Source organism: Montipora capricornis, chromosome 3 (assembly GCF_036669925.1).
Source record: "Montipora capricornis isolate CH-2021 chromosome 3, ASM3666992v2, whole genome shotgun sequence".
Taxonomy (NCBI): domain Eukaryota; kingdom Metazoa; phylum Cnidaria; class Anthozoa; order Scleractinia; family Acroporidae; genus Montipora; species Montipora capricornis.
Window position 1 is genome coordinate 76,487,350 of NC_090885.1, and position 15,000 is coordinate 76,502,349.

Genomic DNA, 15,000 nt, shown 5'->3' on the forward strand with positions numbered 1-15,000 from the left:
TGGAGCACAGGATCCAACCTTTTTGGAACCCTTATCCAAAAACATAACCAGACAAGGAATGACCAATGCCACTCTCAATTATTTAAGGGTAAGGAAAAAATGTTGGGTTTTTGAAGAAAATTTTGAAAATTTAAACAAGATTTCCAATCCAAATAAGAACTTTTAAAATGGTTGCACAATTTTCCGTCACTCATGTGTATAAACAAGAAGCTTCCTTTGCCATTTTCACCACCAACAGATTGATTAATTTTGCTTCCTTGGCATTCCTTTTCTTTAAAAAGCTATACTGTTTACAGCACATTAATTTTCTTATAGTTGTTGTTAGCTCCATTGTTTCTTTGAGCGAAAGAAGTGGCATGCTGGTCTGTCGCCTAGGTTTACTCATACAACCAGATTGCTTTGTTAACCCATTCATTCCCCCACTGACAAGTAAAATCATCTGCCATTAGACAGAGGAATATCTTTAAGTTACAAATCTCGGGGCTGAAAGGGTTAACTTAATAATTATTGCTGTGATGAGCAGTATTTGTTCAGGGCTCGAAATGAAAAAAGATAATAATTCAATCACAATTTTGCTGCAAGATACAAAAATTTAGTCACAATTTCACAAATCCTAGTCCTAAAGTCGCCAGCAAAGTTGTTACTCAGTATTGTATTGCCAATGGTTAAAAAAAATATATATATATACACGCATACATAAATCTGTTGGTAAAGAAACTGCTGAAAATAGCGAATAATCGAGAGTATGGTGTTGTGCACGTAACGTTGCAGCTAAATAATTATTATGCAACAACTGTGCCCCGTATTTTCAGATTGAAAGAAAATTCATGGCAAGAAACAAAATATTTTTTCATTTCTTTATTTATTTTAGCAAAAATGGTGGTAGAGTGGCAACTGCTAACCCTTTTATTTTGAAAGAGCAAAGGTGAAAACTAGTTGCAAAGTTTTGACTTCTCCAGATATGTTAGTCATCAGGAGAAAAAATTCATTCATTAAGTGAATGTCGATTGTCACTAGAAATGAGATTGATGAATGTGATTAATTGGGAGATTTCAGCTGATAATCTTGAGATCGGGAGATTCGGTCCAAAATCTGGAGTTTTCAGGATTATCTGAGAGAGTTGACAGCCCTGCTTACGTTCTGGTGAAGGACACGTGTTAACTCGGCCATTTATACATGTACTTAACTTTAATTTCTTAACCTTTCCTCCTTTCTCCTATGATCAAGCAAAATTGTTGCCACTTGGCATGGTTTCTTCTTCAAACTAAGTTAAAGACATTTTGTTCAAAATATTAACAACTCAATCTTCTTTATTTTTCAGCTTTGTGTAATTCTTGAACCCATGCAGGAACTCATGTCACGTCACAAGACTTATAACTTGAACCCAAGAGGTAATAATCATAATGTAATCCCATCCCATAGATCTCATGTTCTGTTCTTGCTCGAATCATACATTTCTGTCAGTTTTATTTTGCATCTTTTCCTAGACTGCCTCGTCACCCAATTTCAAAGTGTTTTTGTTGCAAGCTACCTTAACTGGGTGATTTTTTCCAAAAGTCTGTGTTGTAATTCATTCTTGCGCCATAATTGATTTAGTTAACAGTATATTTTCCCATATGAACAGAATGTTTGAAGTCAACCCTGTTTCAGAGGTGGCAAAGAATGTATGCTCCCCCAGGTAAGATACAGTACCGCTCAGAGATAAGCGAACCACCAAACTCATTCGTGATCAATGCGTTTGCCACATTAACTTTCCGAAGCATTTGCCTCTCAAAAGGTTCAATGATGCGTTTGAAAAGTAATGTCACAAAATAAAACACAGTCTTGTCGTCTGACTATGCAAAGTTTGGCTTTTGGCCTATTAAACACAAAAAGGTGAATGTTTTCAGATTTTTGCATGTCGCATAGCAGTGTCATGTAAACTAAAGTTTCAAGATTTTTTTGAAGTGACCAAAAACACTTCAAGGACAAGCGTATTGAAAATCCATAATTTAACGCACCAGCAAGCAGTTGTAAACACGGGATTGCCAGTCTGAGACTGTCTTGCAGCTTTTAACTACATGTACATGAACCCAAAGCCTCGGGACAATGATTTTGTCAACATTTGGAGTGGTCTTTTGTTAAAAAACAAATGCATTTTAGATGTACAGGAATCAAAATACACGTTGCACTGTTTCAACACGAAGATGTGAAAATGTGATGTGACAAGCCGACTTACCGTAAAGACTCGCAGATAAGCCGCACCTTTTTCCTTTTTTCCAAAATTTGCAATCAAAATCGTAGGTGCGGCTTATCTGCGAGACCATTTGGGAAAGGTGCTGTGAATTTCGGTGTCCAGTCTTCCATCGTCCGATATTATGCCTGGTTACACAGCTTCGCACAGTGCATGCAAGAAAACAACAAATTTATGCTCAAAATTCTATGGAAAAACTGCCTTGAATGGAGAAATACATGTGAACAAATACCAGAATAATATCAATCATATGTCATAAGTGGTGGACATGATGTTTATTCTACTAAAGAGCTAAAATTACGGGTAAGACTTTAAAGTATTTTTTGATCCATTGTTGGCGAGTTTGCCTTGGATGAAGACAGAACACTTCATGGCCTCGACTTTGGATTTCTTTCGAGTTTTTTTCATGAAAAACTTTTTTTCCAAAAATTGAGTTGCTAAACTCGGGGTGCGGCTTATCTGCGAGTGCAGCTTATCTGCGAGTCTTTACAGTAATTTTACTTTCTGTATGAAAATAACCAAATTAAATGATTCAGTTTAAATCATTGAACTCTTTAATTAAACCCCCAAAAAATCCCGAAAAAAATCATAATACGTCATGAAACTGAACGAAACTTCAGTTCCTTGCGAGACAAATTAAACATCAATAGGGAGATGATGAAAGGTCACAGCACCACTTAAGGTCAACATCACGCAAACCAGGACTTCAAAACAGCAGCAATAGCAAATGTTTCACAGATTAGTGTGCTGAATATCTTACCTCTCTAGTCAAGTGCAAGACAACTTTACAAGATCGCGATTTACAAAGATTGCTGCAAACTAGCCATCGTAGTTCATTGAGAAATTTGGTTTGTACTTAACATCCGCAGAATGTGTTCATAATTCTGAGGAATGTCACCTTGTGCTCTTTGGCTTGAATCAATCAAATTTCCAACATATCCAGCAAAATTGACTCTGCCTCCGCAAAATTGAATTGGGTTGTTTTTGTTTAGTTCGCAGCTCGAATACCATTATGAGGTGTTTTTCGAAAATCTTTGGTAAAAAGTTTCATACAGATTCTATTGCTTTCCATCGGTGTTGAGTTCGAATGTACTAATGTATGGTGTGAACCAAAGATGCTGATCAGTAGGTTATGTCACACATCAAATATGATTATTATTGATTTGGCTCTCTGGTTTTGGGTCAACTCTTGGCGTGGGAATTTTGATTGAAGGAAGCTTAAAACGCAGTTTGGCGCTTGAAGATGAGATTCTGCAGAATTATGAAAATTGCAGTACTTCTGCCTTGTTGGAAGTCAACAGGATGTATTTTGTAATTGGGATGTGTGATCTACCAAGATAGTTCATTGCATTATGCAATGAAGCTGTGGCTTGTTTTGAAGAACCTTTGAAAGTTTAACATTCATGTGTTGTAGAATATAACCAAGGTGACATGATGTGGCAGCCGAATACTCCAACGACTCCAGGTAGGCCTTAACTGATCACTATACATATTCCCCCTATCTTTGGTTTTCAAATATCTATAATAATCGTTGTTAAGAAAGGATACATTTTGGAATTGAATTGTTATAAGGAGACTGATCATTAAACATTGCAAGCCTAAATATTTTTGTAATTATCAGTGTTCAGTGGCATGAAAGTGTAATAATTAACATGACATTTTATTTAATGCTGTGGGGCGTTTTTTTTTTTTTTTTGTAACATATAACTTGACCTACAAAACAATGTTGTTTCTTTATGGAACTGGATCCTTCAGGTCGGTGTAGCCCTGAAGACGACTGTTTGTGACTGACTTTTCAGCATTGGAAGCAAAACTTGTCTTCGGAGTCAAGGGTTGACTCTAGACTCTGAAATTGACTTCAGCTGAGGTTGTCAAAACACCAGTCATAAACCAGTTCTTCTCTGGTTTACACTTGGCCTGATGATCAAATTCCATCAAGGTCTGTCATTTCTGGGTTTAAACCATTTTCCTTTTACTTCCTTCATCAAATCCTGGAACATCTCATATATACTTGTTTCTCCTCAAAAGGATCCCCTTTTCCTAAACTTCTTGACAGAACACTGACTGGGCAGCCTGCTTCAAAAAAAGGTCAGCCTCAGTTCAACTCATGATGGAGCTTTACCACAAGATGTCCTTGGATTTGATTTGATTTGCGTCAATTTGTTGGTTTCAATTTACAGTGTCCCCAATTTGTGCTCCAGCGCTAGAATACTAGACACTAGATATAGTGCTTTTCCTGTAAATAAATAAAGTTCCTTTCCTTTCCATTAGTAGATTACTTTTGTTTGGGGGAAAAAGTCTTGCCATAGTCTTTCTGTGTCAGTTGGGCTTCCTGTGGTAGAATGGGACCTGTTTCTGTTAGTAAAGCCCAGATAATGGTTTGGGCCGATAGGCTCTTTGTGAGGCTAAGATCTGTTTTATTCTGAAAAACTGATCTCTAAACATGTTTTCAAGACCAGAGAAAACAAAACTAAATTTGCAAAGTTTCATGCCTTGAATTGTTTCCTGTTTGAAGATGCAATGCATTTTCTGTGACCCAAAATAGTTATTCAAGTAAAGCTGAGTTTATTGTCTAAACCAGCTGAATATTGTTCAGCTTCATGTTGTAACCCTTTCACTTCTGAGGGGCTTCCCATTGACGAGTAAAATCGTTAAGTGTCACTATTGGGCGTGAAAGGGTTAAAAGATGGCTAGTTTATAGGGGAAGGAAAAAGTTTAGGTAAAATGAGCAGATTTGAACAAAATGTAAGACAATCATTATTGATACACAAGGTTGCTTCTATTTCCTTGTGCATTTATAGAATTCTGGTTTTTTTGTTTTAAAGTGCAGGGGGTGAATCTTATTATTAAATTATTCATAGTAAACTGTTCCAATTTAAAGAAAAATTTATTTACCACTAGGAAGCCCAATGAAAGGCCAGTATTGTCTCTAGTTTTGTTCTTTGCACATCTTGTGGTAAAACTCCATCCTGAGGTCGTTATATTATAGAGTTTTTTCAGTTTGGATATCTAAAAACAAATCAGCTTGTGGTCCATGGCTAATCCTTTGTGACACATTTACAATTTTTTTGCTTTACTGTGAAAGGTTACCAAAGACTATTGTGGTCTTCTGCCCATTTTCCTTTTTCAGTGTCCAAGTCGAGAAAGAAGTCTGTAGACTGACAGTTTCAAAGCTGCTAAATGCCAAAAGTGACACTGGGGCAGATCTAGGGGTGGTTTTGTTTAACTCCTTAGACTGAAAGGAAACTTGTGGACAAGCAAATTTGCTTACTAATTGTAGTCCTTGTCTGACCTAGCTTCACCTATTGTAGCTCACCATGGGGATGTGTGCAAGGATATTATAAAATGGAGAAATCTCAAATTCTGACAGGGGTCATGTCTGCAGACTACCCAAGCCTTTAGTGTACAGTTCTTTAGCCTCTCCCTGCTCTCCCTCTTAAACAAAATCCTGGATCCACCCAAGGTGATAGCACTTAAAAGAAGGAGATAAGAAAACGTTTTTCCCTATGCTTATTTTAACTCTATGACCTGTGCTGTGTTGTTAAATTCTCCTCTGTTGAAATAACCATTGAACTCACTTGTGGTCATAACCATTTCAAAGTTACCAGGCACTTGTTAGGTGCATTTTTGTCTTGGGTGAGGTCGTAATGCAACATGCTAGTTTAGCAGAAGAAGTATCTGTACGGGTACAACAGTTTGCTGTATTTCTTCCAGCAGATACTACGCGTCCAACAAGGACGAGGCGGAAACGCAAGCCAGCAACTGCGAATTCATCAACTCCTAACACTGGAATGAATAGTACATCGAGTAAGAAGAAGTCCCCAAGCACACCAGGTTTCGCAATAGCAACTCAAGATGTCATGGTGGTTGGAGAGCCATCTCTCATGGGTGGAGAATTCGGAGATGAAGATGAAAGGCTTATTACAAGGTGTGTTAAAATGGCTTTATTTATTTTATGAATTCTTTTTTGGAAAAAAGTATCAACCTATTTGTACAAGAATGGATTACTCACTTTTGGCTATCGATAGCCTTGCTTGTTTCATTTATTTGCAATGTGACAGAGTAATAAGTTAAAAAGGAAAAACAAGTTAATAAACACTGATCACTTTTTTACAAGTTTTTAGCATTTAAAAAAAAAAAAGGTTTTTCTTGCTTGCCTTAAACCTGATCTATAAACTACAAGATGTCAGAGTAACCAGTGATTCTGCTTGTTTTCAATTTGAGCATACCATCTCTTAGAGAATAATTATTATTATTCTGGGCTGCAAATTAAATATTGTCACTCCAAACAGAAGCAACCAGAAATGTGATAACAACTTTTAAAATCATTTTGAATTGGTCATCAGCATTCAAAATTAATTTGACCCTTGTAACTTCCACTTCCCAAACTGTGTTCACTGAACTCGTTACAACATTGCAGCATGGTACTGAAAATGATCTAAAAAAATAAATCTAACTCCTCAGCATGCATTATTTGAAGTTAAGGGGGCCTCCCTTCTCTGGGAGATTGCTAAGCACAAGGGTAGCGACTAAGAATCACCTCCAGTGACTCGAGCTTTCATGTAATAATTGATAAACCAAAGAAAACCCTAATTAATTTTCTTGAAAAGCATACACATTTTGTAAACAATACCAGTAGTTTATGGAACAATGGGCGATTAGTATTAAGTGCGTGGGTTTTACTAGAGTTGAATTATAAATCAACCAATTACTAAGTACTTTAATTCACTAATATTGAAAACACAGATTGGGTTACGAAGATGGCAAAAGTGATTTAGCTGACTTTTCTTCGGTAAGTGAAATGTTCACTCATCTATTGACCTCTGACAAAGAAATCAGTGGATCAATTCCACTCATTATGCTTGTATGTTGTAAGGTTTGGACGATATTAAAAGAGCTTAAAAATAATTATTATTGTGGTAATGAGAAATTTAATAATTTTTAACAAAGGACACTTGGAGCAGTGCAAGGTCAGGCATTTCCAGCATGAAGTTTTCTTTTTGACAGCTGGCCATGAATTTTGTCAGGGTTTATTTTGTCAGAGCAAAATAGATGGGGTAATATTGACCGAAGAAAGCGCAGTATGCTTGCATTAACCTTTCAGACTCAAGTTGTCCTTAAATCAAATAACATACTTAATGGTTAACATTGTTTTATGCAAAGTAATCAAGTAATTTCAATGTTTGTTTAATGGTGTGCCATTCTTTGTGTTCAGGTAATTTCTAAATGATTTGCTCGCTTGCAACAACACGTTATTATCATGGTCCTTCATTACAGAAGAGCATCTCTTCTGTGGCTTTATTTACACTGGAAGACATTCAATGCCTTTGGCATTTTTAAAAATCCTTTGGCCTTGGTTAAATGCCACCATTACATTAGTGGCCACACTTTCAAAGTCATTGAAAAGTGAATACATTGATGTGTAGGACTAGGCTCTAAATTGGTTTATTTGGACAGATGCAATTTGTTTTATTTAAAAGGTTTATCCTCGTGGTCCCTGTGATGCACACAATCTATTCAAGGTTGTCAGAACAGCTGGCTGTTTTTGAAATGTAGAAGGTGAATAAGAAAGAAAATAAATTCTGCTTACCAATGGTGCACCAGTGTTGCTGGCCAAAGACAAGCAGTAACCAGCCACTTTCTACTACTAATTAGTACAAAAATTAATAATATTTATCATTGTCAGGCCAGGCAGTGGTATGACCAGAAATTTGACTGTGGTACTGAGATTGGATTCCTGAGAGGAAACCACACAAAAACATGCACTGATATTTCTCAGTACATTCATTTTTGGCCCAAAGTTATTCCTGTTATTGCCAGCATAGGAATATCTCAATTTAGGCATCGCGAAATGGGACGACAGGCAAGCAACTCCTCGCTCTCCATCTCTCACATCTTTTGTAGTTGAATCTTCCAAAACAAAACTACTCAAAATGTGGCTGCCTTGGTGGTGATGTCTTGGAAAGGCTTATGGTATATGAGGCCACAAAAGCAAAAGAAGGCTCAAGTCAAAGGAGACTTCGCCAAGTGGTGGAACATGTAAATGTATATGTACATAACGTTGATGGGTGCACCCTTTTCTTGCAATTGTGTTACAAATGCACAAGAGGGATTGAACCAGGGTAAACTTACACACGGATGAAAGTTTCCCCCACAGCATTTACTTCATTATATACTTTTACCAGAGACTTCAGTTTGTCTGCAAAGTGCATCTTTCAGTTGCATTTTCTTAGGGTTTTAGTTGCAAGTTTTGTCATTATTGAATGTCTTGGTTTTTTTTTTTTTGGTCCAGATTGGAGAACACTCAATATGATGCAAGCAATGGTGTTGGAGATGATGGAGACTTTGGCAACAGTCCGATGAGTGGAAGCCCGAGCCTGTGGAGTACTGACAGAAAACCAAACCAAGATGACAATCCAGGAGACTGAAACACTTCTTGGCAACGTGTTGCCTTTCAAAAGCCTGAGGATCTTTCAGGATGGATATATGGAAGGCATACTGGCCTTCTTGCCCACAAAACATGCTCTGTGCAACAGGGTTATATTGTAGAGATTTTATGAGCCAGGGATATGTAAAGTTATTTATGCTGTTTCTTACGATATATTTTGACTGGTTGGGAATCCTATTGTATTCACTTTTTATTCACTCAAAAAATGCCCTGGTCGCAGAGGTTTTTCTTGAGCCACGAGAGAGCTGCGAAGCGGTGAAGATGAGTCCCGAAGCAGTGAGAAGAGAACAACCTCTGGTTACCTTGGATTTGAGTCTCACTTTCATGCAGACGCCAGGGTCAGGATCTGACCGTCAGGCTCGAATTGATGGGTATTTTTTACAAACTCGCAAATCAATATGATTGGTTCGTTTGACTGGTAATACCGAGAGAATGTGTGATTGCTAAGTTGCCATTGGTCCCTTTTTTCAGTTATCAATTTGACGTGTTTGATAGCTGGCGTCTGCATGAAAGTGAGATTCAAGTCCAAGGTAACCAGACGAATTTCTCTTCTCGCTGCTTCGCGTCTCGACTTCACCTCTTCAAGGCTCAAGAAAAACGTCTGGGACCAGGGTAGTCAAAAAATACAAACATTAACCTTTTTGCATTTTTTCCATGCAATAGGAAAAATCTTGTTCCCACAATGTTAAAGATAGACAAAAAAAATAGCTTGACCAAAGCTGCTAGGAAGCTCTTTGTTTTGCAAGTGGCTCAGAGACCCAAGAGAGATGAGGGTCATCTCAGACCATGTCTTGTTGATGCTGCCCTCTTTAACTAAGACAAGTTCTGTTGGCAAGTTCCCTTTTTGTAAAAAGACTTGCCATCACTGCTGACATTATTTCTCCATTATTTTAACTGTTACTGTTTATTTTGTTTTATTTTGACAAAGCGCGTACAATAAAAACACTTTCTGCCGAAGTGGTGGCAACATTAACAGTTCACTGACAGTTCTGTTTGCAGTAGTCTAAACTTGCAGACAAAAAATGATTTTGTTGCCAGTCTAGAGAACTGCTTTATTCGATGAACAATTAAATACTTAACTTCATCTCTAGGCCGTAAGCAAGCACTCCATGCGCCTTGTGCAAGCAGTGACAAGACGTGAAAGGAGGTGGCGAGGGAAGATTTGCATATTCTCGCCTCACCTTATTCTATATACAACTGCTAGCTTGCAGCTAATCATCTCCGCCGCTGCTGTATCTTCTTTAGGGACATTGCCCAACTGACACAGCCGTGAATGCAAAACAAAATGTCTCTGATCCATTTTGTAAACACATTTGTATACAAAGTAACAAATTTCAAGTGAAATGTTGCCTAGAAAACCATTAAATAACCATATTATCCAAAAAAAATTACACATTCAGCCAAAAATTAGGCTTTACTACGAAGAAGATAGAGCCATTTTCGGTGGCTGTTTTCCACTCGTTCGCTAGCTAATTATATAAAATTATTCCAAATACTGTAATTTGAATTTCATTGCCTGAATTCAAATTTCGAACAATCGATTGGGCAATACACTTTTATGTACCAGTGTACCTAAATGGTTGCAATGCTGCGGAGGGGAAGGAAGATGTACATTTTTGCTTGCGGTAATTTAACGATCGTTAATACGTCGACTGAAAGGAGATCTTCATTTCTTCGGCAGGGTCATAACGTGTACCCCCAACTGGACCACCTTGTGGACCCCACGAGAGAAGAAAGAAAACAATAGATGGTTTTCACTGTAACGTCATCAAAATTAATTATAAAATCAAAGTCACAAGGTCTTCTGAATTTCTATTGAAAGGAAGTTGAAGATGACCTAGAAATGAATCTTGTTTTCAAATTTCCAGTTCCGTGACGTCTTTCGTTTCGAAAATACAGCATTCGTATGAATTCCGAATTGTCACCTTGCGTTCGATTGCGTGACATCACGATACAAAGCTAGTTGGTTTTTAAAAAAGGCTATCCCTATGAATCTCAGCAGTTTGAGCATTTCAAGTACATTAGGATATGTGTTCATGCACATGTACTCTATCTCAGGAGCGGAAAGTAAGAGCTTTCATCGCAAAGTGAACTCCAGATGTCTTCCGTTGATTTTTGGCCGCCATATTGGTGGACCACGTGGCGTCTCCTAAAGTTGCGTGAAACGCTTCGACAAATAAGTAAGATACGCTGTACCGCACAGACCTGAGAATATGAGAGGTGGTTAAAAGAGTTGTTTTCTTCAAAATTCCAAGTTCTTGTCCTTTTTCATTGAACGATTTTTCGAATTTATTTCTTTTGTTGCGTGACAGTGAAACTTTCTTCAGTTTGAGGTTGCGACGAGCGAAATGAAAAACGCTGAGATCTTCAATGTGGCAAGATGATACAGTGCATCTTAATTGGTCTATTCGTGCATAACCGCAATTCCATGCGTTCCGAAGAAAAATATTAGAGAGTGGCCTCGTTCGCTTCAGGTTCACTCACTGCTGCAGTTTTCGTAGGAAATCCAGGAGATGGGTTTATGCGGATTATTTAGAGGATAATCAACAACTATTCACCGAAGTGGAGGTGGTTAGTGGTAAACACCCATCGCTAGCCACCGACACTGACGTGAATAGTTGTATAGTAATAAAACAGTGACTGAGACTAAAGCACAAAAAGATGACTTCAACCTCGCACAGTTGGTTGAGCACCGGCTGCCATGCGGGAGGTCGCGAGAAAGACTCCGGCCGGACCAACACTCTGGGTCTTAAAATAACTGAGGAAAGTGCTGCCTTTGTAACGACATCTGCAAATGGCTAGACTCTTCTGTAGTCTTCTCAGATAATCGTAGGTCCCCTCTCGCCACCCGTCAATGTGCATAACCTTTTGGGACAAAGTAACCCACACACGCTATTCGCAAAGAGAAGGGCATGGAGTTCCCGGTGTTAGGGTCTGTCTTTTGTGTTGTACCATAATGGTTGCATGGGAGGGTAAATGCGCGGAGATACTAGCCACATAAAGCTACTCTAAAATCCGAGGGTAAATAAAGATATATGATATGTTCCTGCAACGATCACAATATTATGACCATATTTGGACATTGTGAGAATGTGTTGAATAATAATTAACAATTATCATTCGATGTATTTTTTCCTTCCTTCTCATTGGCCGGGAGTCCACCACGTGACCTGCAAATAATGTTTTGCTGCAAATAATATTCTCTTTCTACCAATTTTATGCGCTGATGTCAGGAAGGATTTTGTCAACGAAACCATGTTTTAACCTTGTGTTTATCTCTTCGACACTCCAAACTCTTGGCTCCTGTGAAGATCTTCTAAAATTTCTTTTAAAATGTTCTTTAAAACTTCGGTAAAAAGAAGAAGTATTAAAAAAGTTTTGGCAGATTAATTTCGCTCTATGTCGAGCCTCTTCAATGCCTTTGTTAAAAGATTATTCTAAAACCCAACAGCTAAAAAGGTGGGGTCAGTCTTTGTCTACTACGACCCTTGGGATTTTAAAGTAATTCCATTCCGTTTTATTATTCATTAGCCGTTCAGGTGGAACATTTTTCATTCTCACGGCTTCTGCGATCTGCCTTGTCATCGAGTCATTTCTGTATGATCCCGTAACTTTCATATTAAATACTTGTCTTTCTTCTTCGTGTTTCTCTCTGCAGTGTCTCCACAGCACCGATCCTTCTTTTCTCCCCTCCAGGAGTTTTAGATGTTCTTTTCCACGAGTATATGCATTTCTGGCGGTTTCTCCTACATATATATCTCCACATTTTTCACACTATCTCGTATGTGACATTATTCGTGTCACAGGAGTTCTTCCCATCCACTCCCGTGCACACCAAGCAATCTTCTCTGTCACACGACGTATGTCTTAGGGGGTCGGAACTTTCTTTGTAGCAGTCTCTTTAGTGACGTGCCTGCTTGTTCGACTATCTTAATCTTGAAACCTTATCTTTTCACTTCGTTCTGCATCCTGTTCTTTAGTTCAGAGTTGGGTGTGACAGGGATGAATATGACAGAGTCATAGCCTCCTTTTGTAACAGAAACAGAATGGGCATTCATCTCTTGTTCTAACTTTTTATACTGGCCTGCCGTTATGATGGTATCGTTCTGGATATGCTCCTCGCATGACCTCATGAGGTCATGCGAGGAGCATATCCAGAACGATACCATCATAACGGCAGGCCAGTATAAAAAGTTAGAACAAGAGATGAATGCCCATTCTGTAATGTGGACACGAATACTGCAAGCTGGGAAAGACAATGGAAATGAGGACCGGATCAGGAATAATATGGTCAGCTGTAACGATCCTCTCCCGCCATTGTATACTCTCAGGAAAGATCATAAGAAGTGTAATGACCCTGAAACTGGTCCACCCTCTAGGCCGGTGTGCGGAGCTGAGTCATCTTTCAACCAGAGAATGTCGCATCTGATGTCAATGATCCTCAAGAGAATAGAAGAGAGAGAAGATAGTATCTGCATGAGCACCGAAGAAATGATGGCAGAGATAAAGAGAGTGAATGACGAAGGCTCAGGGCGCGACGAAAGTGCTGTCCGATAGCCCGGGGCTAGTGGAATGACTTGTCGGGCTAGCACTTTCTTATCGTAGCTTGCCCGACGGGCAAGCCACGTTGGTTCCTCTTTTCTGATGATAAATTGAGCTTTTATACCAAAAAGTGTGTAGCAGATGCTCTTGAGATAAAATTATAACTTTATGAGGCAAAATTATCGTAGAGTGACAACGTTTTGCGCCGCATTTTAGTTGCATCTGTAAATAACGTCATGACTTTTTCTGCTTATTACATAAGCAACCGAAATATAATTATTTGCCGACTGAAAGCGTGCAGTGCGAGACAATCAGTTTAATTAAATTCCAGCCAAGTCACGGTGCAGTGGATTTTCTCGGAAATTTAGGTGCGTTTCGTTGGGACAATCCAAATCCGGATTCTTGTTTCTATTTTAAAGCTGCCAATTCATTGTTAAAACAAAAAAGGCCCACTTCGTATCAGATTAAAAACGGTACTTTGACAAATGAGAAATTTGCAGTTATTCTACTCTATAGATAACAATAAAATTTCGCAACAAAGGCACTCAATACAAAATACAGAGAGAATTTTTCGCAGTTATTCAAATGTCATTAACGGCGAAGTAGTAACTCAATAACAAAATACAGAGGGAAAATATGTCGCAGTTATTGAAATTTCAGTAACGGCGAAGTAGCCAAACTAGTAATAATAGGGTAGAGGGAATATATCGCCAGTTAATGAAATGTCGTTAAAGGCGAAGTAGTCAATCACCATAATAGATTAGCGAAGAAAATTCGCAGTTAGTGAAAGTGCATTTACGGTAAGTAGCCAATCGAAATAATAGAATAGAGGGGATTAAAAAACAAGAAAAACTCGCTTGAAGAAAAGCTAGCAGACCTGGTGCAGTTATCATCAGATAAAAAAAATACAAACAAAAACACGCAACTCGAGTAATTTAAAACATGATGTTTTCTCACTTCTCCCCGACTGTGTCCGCTTAACAAGCCTTCACGGGAATGTCGACAGACTTCAGATTACACATGATTACGGTGGTAGTTTAATTGACCGATCGCAATGTTCATGACATTCACCAAAATAACTGTGTTGTGATTTCCGTAAATTTATGATATTTTTGACCGTCAATGGGGGTAACTGCAGATGTAAACATTGAAGGAACGAACCCATTTCAATCCAGAGGTTATTTTTCCTTTACTATTTCGCCCATGTTTGAATAAAATGTTACTCTGAAACAATCATTTGCGATTTATAAAACTTTTCTGGTCTTATAAAGCGAAACAATTTTCATACATGTGCGTTAACTGCGTTGATTATATCCAAATTGCATTCTGTAGATATTCACATTGACTAAAGGCATTCCCAAACTTTCAGCAAATTTGTTGATGTTGTTCATTCGGAGAACCGGGCGTTACTAAACACAGGAACGGAACGGAACGGAACGGAATATACCGGAATAAACCGGAATATGCCGGAATGAGGCGGAATGACACCGGAATGACACCGGAATGAAACGGAATGAACAAGAATGGTACCGGAATATACCGAAACGAGCCGGAATGACACCGGAATGAGGTGGAATGACACAAATAAAGCGGAATAAACCGGAATATGCCGGAACAAGGCGGAATGACTCTGGAATAAAACAGAATGACACCGGAATGAGACGGAATAAACAAGAATGGTACCGGAATATACCGGAACGAGGCGGAATGACAACAGAATAAAGCAGAATAAACCAGAAGGACGCCAGAATCAAGCTGATTAGCGTGGACCGGAATG

The 15,000-nt window shown here is 38.5% G+C and overlaps 1 protein-coding gene across 8 annotated transcripts in view; it reads left to right on the forward strand.

Moving 5' to 3' along the window:
* The window catches only part of LOC138044185 (LIM domain-binding protein 2-like), a 20,665-nt gene extending 11,011 nt beyond the window's left edge, over positions 1 to 9,654 (forward strand). Inside the window, exons 6-13 of one of the 8 annotated variants that reach the window (XM_068890880.1) lie at positions 1 to 88; positions 1,322 to 1,391; positions 1,625 to 1,678; positions 3,648 to 3,698; positions 4,262 to 4,321; positions 5,948 to 6,161; positions 6,980 to 7,025; positions 8,526 to 9,654. The exon at positions 1 to 88 is cut by the window's left edge and continues 116 nt beyond it. In XM_068890880.1, the coding sequence (XP_068746981.1) occupies positions 1 to 88; positions 1,322 to 1,391; positions 1,625 to 1,678; positions 3,648 to 3,698; positions 4,262 to 4,321; positions 5,948 to 6,161; positions 6,980 to 7,025; positions 8,526 to 8,546 (604 nt within the window). In that variant the 3' untranslated portion in view covers positions 8,547 to 9,654. The remainder of the gene's footprint in view (positions 89 to 1,321; positions 1,392 to 1,624; positions 1,679 to 3,647; positions 3,699 to 4,261; positions 4,322 to 5,947; positions 6,162 to 6,979; positions 7,026 to 8,525) is intronic. The other 7 variants (XM_068890881.1, XM_068890876.1, XM_068890877.1 and 4 more) reach the window with 7 other exon arrangements.
* Positions 9,655 to 15,000: the final 5,346 nt, after the last annotated feature.